This window comes from Porites lutea, chromosome 3, assembly GCF_958299795.1.
Source record: "Porites lutea chromosome 3, jaPorLute2.1, whole genome shotgun sequence".
NCBI classification, from domain to species: domain Eukaryota; kingdom Metazoa; phylum Cnidaria; class Anthozoa; order Scleractinia; family Poritidae; genus Porites; species Porites lutea.
In genome coordinates this window covers 30,796,564-30,804,656 of record NC_133203.1, presented here as the reverse complement: position 1 = coordinate 30,804,656, position 8,093 = coordinate 30,796,564, and the positions used below count along the sequence as shown (strand labels likewise).

At 38.4% G+C, this 8,093-nt stretch overlaps 1 protein-coding gene across 1 annotated transcript; it reads left to right on the top strand.

The window, feature by feature from the left end:
* Positions 1 to 2,649: 2,649 nt before the first annotated feature.
* Positions 2,650 to 7,552, top strand: LOC140930916 (GPI mannosyltransferase 4-like). Its single transcript, XM_073380634.1, has 2 exons — positions 2,650 to 4,175; positions 7,143 to 7,552. Exons 1-2 carry the CDS (start codon positions 2,655 to 2,657, stop codon positions 7,470 to 7,472), a joined length of 1,851 nt encoding a protein of 616 aa, XP_073236735.1. The 5' UTR covers positions 2,650 to 2,654; the 3' UTR covers positions 7,473 to 7,552.
* The last annotated feature ends 541 nt before the right edge of the window (positions 7,553 to 8,093 follow it).

The following is an 8,093-nucleotide window of genomic DNA, read 5'->3' as shown; positions in this document are numbered from 1 at the left end:
ATATGAGCGGCAGTGCAAGCGAACATGAACACAGGAAACAAAATATTGGGTAAACACATACGACAATTTCTCTATAAAAATAGTGTGTAACTAGGAAGTTTGACGTTTTAGTTGTACAAAACAGCGTTGTAGTCGTGCAAAACAACGGCAAGGGAAAGACAAAAAAGCGTGCTGCACGTGCAAATTTTTTTTTTTGCTAATTAGAAGAAAAAGTGTGCTGCACGTGCAATTTGTTTTTCTGCTAATTAGATCTATTAGTCTTGAAGCCATTTTCATTGTCGTTCCCCGATTACACGATTTATTTTTTTTTTGTTTACACGTATTATTAGCCAGAGCTTCGCTTTTAGCCCTGGCTAAATCTATATATTACAGGGGAACCTCGCCTTACGGCCTCCCCGGTAATACGGTCACCCCTTTTTTGAGCGCCGGGCAGAACGGCCATACATTTTCTTGTCAAAAAACTCCTTCCACCGTACTGCAATTTGTAGTTTTAAAAAACGCTGTGGGTACTTTTATAAAGTAAGGAGGTGGTTGCCTCTTGTTGATGTTTTTTTGTTGTTTGTCGTTGTTGTTGTTGTTTGTTCGTTTATTGGATTTTCCTGCTCCTTAAGACCATCCTACCTCAACCTGGTAACTTCAACAACTTTTAAAGACGGAATCCACCGGGAAATTGATTAATTTTATTTTTCAGTGGACAAAAACCTTGTACCAGAATAATTTAAAGAATATTGCATTCTTATTTGCATTTTCAAGGGCTAAACATGTAATTAGTCATCTGTAGTAAAACTAAAGCAAATTTCCTTTGAGTGCCCTAGAAAACGAATGTCAAATTTCACAAAATTACACCTTACATATGAATTTTTAGAAGTTTACCCTCGTTTTCACAATTGTTGTGAAATTCGACATTAATTTTCCCAGGCTTCCGTAAGAAATTTTCTTTGGTGTTACTACAGAAGATTAATTACATCTTTAGCCCTTGAAAAATGTAAAAAAATAATGCTTTTAATTATTCTGGTACAAGGTTTTTGTCCAGTCAAAATATTAAAATTACTCGGTTTCCTGGTGAATTCCGTGTTAAGTACTTTGGATAAGAGTTTTTCGTCTTTACCTCCTTAAAAACCTTATAAGACTGTCGAGATGGCAACCGATTAGGAACCGTCCTCACGTTTTACTATTAACGAATATAAACAAAATCAGACGACAAAGAAATAGTGTCGCCAAAATAGTAGGATGATGCGACTTTAAGATCTTACTTCCTCCCAAGTTCACTACCTCTATCTGTCCGTTGCAGTCAGTGCCTCATATTTCACCGCCATGAAGAATGTAAGTGTGCCAAATAGCTTTATCGTTTAATAATTTGATATTTTCCCTAAACTGGCTTCAAATCAGTCTTTTCTTCACTGATAGAGGGCCTGGAGTGCAACTTGTTTTAGCTCCTGCTTAGCAAGATTAAAGTTTCCAAACGGGTTCGGTATTAGTGTGAGATAATTGTACGATTTGACGTTTTCTTATTCCTTGGCACCATCACGGGGCACCATTTACTAAAAGTAGTTGAATAAAGATTTGTCACGGTTAAACGGGTATGTGCCGCTGAACATGATATTGTTTTCAGGGTCTTAGATTTGAATGGGGTATACAATTTCACTAAGTAGCGTCTTAAATAGGATGCTTTTTGGACCAGAAACCTTTTAAAGGGTGTGAAGGTTGTTGATGACTGGTCTAAATGTGTGTGGTAATAACCTTTTTCAATCGACAAAAATCTAATTCTGTTAAGTTAGTTTCCTAAAATTAATAACTTAATTTGGTATGCGCCCGAAACGAAACGAATAAGGATTATGAAACTGGGTCTTTTAGTTAATTATTATTTGTAGCTACTTTATTTTCCTACTTAATGTACACTTATGTAAATATCTTACATAGTGTAAATAAATAATTGAATTGAATTGAATTGTCTCTCGTCTTGAACAGGGTAGCGAAATAGACGATTTTTGTCTCAAACAGGATCTTGAAGGCCTCGGCTGCGCTTCTCTTCCCAAACTACCCTTGCCCCACCCACCCCCGGGGGGGGGGGGGGGATCGGGAAAAAAAGTAAGCTGTTATCAGTGTTTGACCTAATTCATTAACCATCTTTACTTGAAGAAACGGGTTATGGTTCCGGCCTCGGCAACTGCTCCTGAAGGTTTTGCTGCAAAGTTCAGCTAGATTTTTCCTAGCATGAGTTTTAATTTCTCTAGGCAATATCCGTATGTCACTAAGGGAAAAGCTACATGGTTATGGGAATTATGAAAATGATCACCCAAAGAGAAATAGCTTTGATTTTTTTATCAAATTCTCTCAGCTTATTGAAAATGTATCGGAAAAGGATTGAGAGAGTAAGAAATTAGCAGGGCTCCTGGCCTGACCTGGCTCAACAGTTGAATAGCGCGACGGCACTGGTAAATCACTATCTAGAGGATAAGTACTGAGGAAACCAATTGTGTTTTCACAAATGCAATAATAAAGGGATTATCCTGTTGATAGCGTATCTAAGTGGTCTAAGTGGGTGCTCGATTTTCTGACAAATGGACTCTCTGGTATAGATTTCATGACGTATGATCCAATTCCTAAACCGCTGATCAATGCTACATTTGTTTATAGGCTCAAACAAAAACAATATGGCGGATGGAAGATGGTTATGGTTTGTTGCTGTTTTTATCCGTTTCTGTTGGGTTTGCATCCCACAAAGGGGCTATATTTACCCTGATGAGTTCTTTCAAGCTACAGAAATCACTGCTGGAGATGTTATGGGATTTAAACACACGAGAACGTGGGAGTGGCTCGAAAATTTTCCCGTGCGTTCTCCAGTCTTTCCCTATATCTTCACGAGCATTCCCTTTTACATCGTAAAGATGGTTGTAGCTGCCGGAAATATCACCTCAAGAACTCTTATTGTAGCTCCAAGACTTTTTATGACGGTCGCATCTCTTTTCATCGATTACACAGTTTATAAAATTTGTCAACATCTCAGTACGGACCCAACTCCTTCACTTTGCCTGTTTAGCACGTCTTTCGTGACGCTGGTATTCTATACGCGGACATTTTCTAACAGCGCGGAAGCTGTCGTATTTGCAGCCTTGCTGCTGCTGGTTATTTCTTCCGTTTCAAACAGGAACATTTTCCGATCAGGAAGGGACCGCGTGCGGACCTTGTTGATGGGGTTGCTTCTGACTGTAGGATTTTGGATCCGTCCAACATTTTTGGCCTTTGCTTTTACACCCTTACTTTGGTGGGTCATTGATATTTTCACCTTTAACTGGTCAATTGAAGCAAAGACCTTTACTGCGGTAAAAGAGGTTTTAAAACAGTGCACTTTAGTTGGTGTTGGTAGTTTTCTGATGCTTACTATATTGACCTTAGTTGATTCTTTCTACTTTGGGTACTTACAGAAAAAAGAAATTGTTCTTACTGCACTCAACTTTATCTTATACAACCTAGACACAGGTAGGGTAAAAGATCATGGTCTTCATCCAAGGATAACGCACTTTGCTGTAAACCTGCCATTGTTGTTTGGACCTATGGCATTTGCTTTCTACATGATGATTGCCCATACTGTGCTTAAAAGGAAGTTTGCAGACTACCTTAAAGTTTTATTAAGCAGAAGAAACCCTAGCAAGAGTAACGGCGTACTTGATGACTATAAAACACTCTTTATCTGGAGCTTGCTGCTGTGCAGTATTGTCGTTTCTATAGCATTGTTGTCATGGATACCTCACCAAGAACCACGGTTTATCACTCCAGTTCTCCTTCCATTGGTCATACTCTTTTCATGGTGTTTGACGGCATCTTCCTTTGCACCCCTGATAATGCTTTCTTGGATTATCTGGAATATAATTGGTTGTATTATGTTTGGAATACTGCATCAGGGGGGAGTTTATCCATGCATGGCACATCTTCAACAGTATCTTCATAATGCAAGGAGTCAGCAAAACTCTGCCGTAACATATCATGTAACTTTTTATCACACTTACATGCCTCCTCAGCATCTTTTGGCTTGGCCAATGTCTCGTGAACATGAAGGGGACTCACTTCACAGCTTAGCGGTTCTTGATTTAAAAGGAAGCTCAAAGGATACTCTGGTGAAACATTTGGAAAAGCTTATCCATGAGGAGGCTAAAATGCATGGAAAAAAATTTGAGGTAAGATAGTTTCTCATAGGAGACTAAAAGTAATGATTGGGGGTGAATACAGAAGTGATTGTGACTGTGATTTTACAATCAAATGTTTTTTTTTTATGTATTGGTTTCAGTTTAGAGAGGGACTTAAAGCTGAGTATCACCATTGTGGATCTGTTGCACTCAAAGGTTGGCACATATTATGTAACAAGTTGCATTATAAACACATCCCAGCAACAAATCACTTTTTGTGCTGGAGAATTTTTGCAAGAATTTTGTAGCCCTGATAAGTTGCATAAAATCAAATCATTTTCAATTTGTGTAGCTTGTTGCAACATGTTACCATTATGACGCATTAGTGCGACGTGTCACCCAGTGTGTGCTGACCATAACAGTCATCCCTGCTACATCCCCCACATCATTGGGCAATTCCAGAAAATATCCATACTATTATCTATACCATGCACAGCTTTTCAAATTCCAAGGGCAAGGGAGGTTCTTTGAACTGGAAATCCAAAGGCATGGGGGATACATTGTACCTTATGATTGGAATTCCAAAGTCATGGGGGGTTTAGGCCTGGAATTTCCACAGGAGAAAGACAAGAGCGTATTCCTTGAAATATGTTTAATTTGTTATTGACTTAATCAGTTCACAAAAAAGCACGAACTGACAACACAAGATACATTGACAAACATCCGTCAATCAGGCATGTTTTGAATTCATGTTTATTTGTTGAAGAAATCGGAGAAAACTGACAAAATGTGGGTTGAACATCATGCTCCAGAGGCCTTAACTTTTTAAGTCCCAATATCCACATACAAATTCTCCAAACTGATCTCCATACATTTCCTTGAAGAATTAGTTGAGAGAATTTGGTAAAAGATAAAATATTTTTCTCTTTGTGATCATTTTGTTAATTCTCATAGACTTTGCTCATGATAGTCTATGGATATCATTAGGAGAAAATTGATTTTGAGCACTATTGGGACTTACAGGGTTAATGCCACACAACATCATTTTAGGGACTTTAAGTGGCCACAAAGGAGTGGGTCCGCCACCATTTGTCACAAATTTAGAAAGTTGAGCTGCATAGCAGACTCAGGTGCCAAATTGTTTTGGTTTGTTTTTGTTTTCAAAGCTCAGTTTGACTTTATAGACGTTTGTCTCAGTTTTAACAAAACTTAATGGCAACCTTTCGAGAAATCACAGACCTCTCAGCTGTGGCAGCTTCAAAGATATCACAGATGAGGTCGAGCATGAATTTCTTTTACTCTATGATTTGAACGCCTCTAAAAATCTTGATCAATGATTTTCCTTACGATGATTATGTCTGAGTCAACCTTAACGAGATGGATGCTACAAAGACTTACAAATAGCATTTTCACAATATATTTCTACACACAAGAGTCATTTACTGTAAGTCGGTTTCGATTCAGGGAAAACGTAAAATTTAACTCACCCACTTTGTTTACTTGTCTCTCAATCTCCCGCTTCAGCTACCACTACATGTACACGTTAATTTATACAGCTGTTTACAGTTGTAAAGTAAAAATTAGTCAAATATTTGCCATTGAAATGCAAGAGCGATGGCTAGTAAATACTTGTTTGTCAGACTAAATGAGGAAAATTCTTTGCATTTAAAATAGCAAAACTTGAAGGGTAAGCTGCCATCTGTCGAGGCAATCAAACCATCCTTTTTTGCCCGATGCTAACTGAGGTCGATGCGGGCTGAACATCAAGCAAATATGCTAATTAGCTCAAAGACGTGAAATTTTCCTTCTGGTTGGCCTCCTCTGTGCCACCTCCAGTTGTTGCTTAAGGTCTCTTTATCTCTCATCAAAGCGGCTTCATAAATTATTTTGTGTATTCAATGTGAAACATGGTCTTTTCACCGAGGATGCCATTTTAACTTTTGAAGTTTGAGTGATTGGGAGCGGGTGCTGACCCTGAAGGCTCAAATTCATGATAGCTAAATGAAAAAGCTCTTGATTGTGCCCTTGACCGTACTATCTTCCAAGGGTACACACGTTCACCACAAGCTATTCTCATTTTAATCTTTTGTACCATTTTGGGGTACTGTATCTGTTGAACAGCTTTAACAAAGAAACTTTATTATTATTATTATTATTATTATTATTATTATTATTATTATTATTATTATTATTATTATTATTATTATTATTATTATTATTCCATTCCAGAATTTCTGGGGTTATAATGACCTGCAAAGACTCCCGCTGTAATCAGCTCCAGTGAACAGAAGCAGAGTCATTTGAAATAGTTTGGCGTCAAATCAGAGCTAAACTGGGCATATTTGCGAACCCTGTTGGTTATTCAGAAGGATTTGAAGGAAAAATGGAAAATCCGAGTGGAAGGGGAGGGGGAGGACCAGGGTTGGAATAAAAATCCTGTGTCTCTACCCATCATTAATATAACTAAATGCAATAGGTACATGAACAACAAACAGTTGTCAGCAACGTGCAAACAAGAATTCAATTATTCCTTGCACTTCTTTAACTGCTTTGTTTTGTTTGTTTGTTTGTCTTTTCTTACCATGAACTGTGTGTCATCTGCCCTTTAACAATGCAGTTTAACTATCCAAACAGGGTCTAGAGGGGTATTTTTGTGATCTGGGATTTGGTTGAAATACAGTGTGTGAAATGTTTTGACAGGACATGGGAATTGACCAGTATTCGGCAAGTGGGATTCTCCAAAATTCACTCTCAATGCGAAATCTTGGGATGCGATGCGGTATTGGGAAAGAAAATGGAATGGGGTAGAGATGACAGACATTTGTTATGAAAAAGGGGTGGTATTGCAGGATCAGGAAGTGCCCCCCCCCCCCCCTGCCAGACACTCCCCAAAAATGCAACTGAGACCTCTTTTGTAAATCTGATGCATCCAAACCGCATCCCTACACATTATCAACAGGTCCTATACTTTCTCGCATTTTTTTGATTGACTTTTCCTTTTTATGTCTTTTCCAACAGCTGTTTGTTATCTGCCCTTCAACAGTCAAGTTCAACCATCCAAACTTTAAATTGTTGAAACAGTTTTATCCCCACTTGAGCATGGAGGACCCCCCTGACTTGATGTCTCTTTTCAAATCCAACCCTGAAGAAACTCAGACTTGTATGAGCAGTAAAGAGGGGGGAGAGTACTTGGATCCAACATTAAGTACTGAGTACTGTGCAAGGAGAATCAAAGAGACCTTGAAAAATGGATGGAGAGTTCCTGGTTGGAGGGATTTTACTAACTGGATTTATTCAGAGCTTTCTCTTAATTTGTATCAGTATGTACAGAACAACAGTTACTCATAAGTTAACTTGTTGCCGTTTTGAGATACACAAAATTAAACAAAATATGTCAACTGTCAAATATATTTTTACACAACGTACCTAATGTAAGTGCAGACACGAATAAAGTCAAAGATAAGTTGTTTTTCTTTAACTCATACTCAGCAGAGTGTTAAAGTACGTGCGACGTAATTCCTTGTTAACAAAGTAAAGAACGCAATAAAAAAGTTCAGTAGAAAGTATTCATATAAAGCGAGGAAAAGGAAAAAAACTGAACCGAAGGTTAACTTTTGTGACTTGGAAGAACAAGTGCCAAATGCTACACGCGCCGTGATTGGTTGTTAACTGTATGAAACAATTGGATTCCATTTTGGCCTCCTGGCGCTGTCTTTTCATTTTTAGTAGAAATCAACTAGCATTGTATCACGAATTCTGCAAAATTCTGCTCGTACTGTACGCGACCCGAAATGATCCCCGACCCCAACTACTGCTGAAATGGTTTATGAGCCGCTGAAGGTCTTTGGCTTAGTTGGCACTGACGGCTGCATCGTCGGAAAAGAGGAGATCACGTAGATATTTCATTTTGACTTTAGACTTTGCTCTTAGACTAGAGGTTGAAGAGCTTTCCGTCTGACCTGGTTCGGA

Coding starts and splice junctions, on each gene's coding strand:
- LOC140930916 (XM_073380634.1), top strand. CDS start 2,655: ATGGCGGATGGAAGATGGTTATGGTTTGTTGCTGTTTTTATCCGTTTC. Junction 4,176..7,142: donor TGCATGGAAAAAAATTTGAG/GTAAGATAGTTT, acceptor CTTTTCCAACAG/CTGTTTGTTATCTGCCCTTC.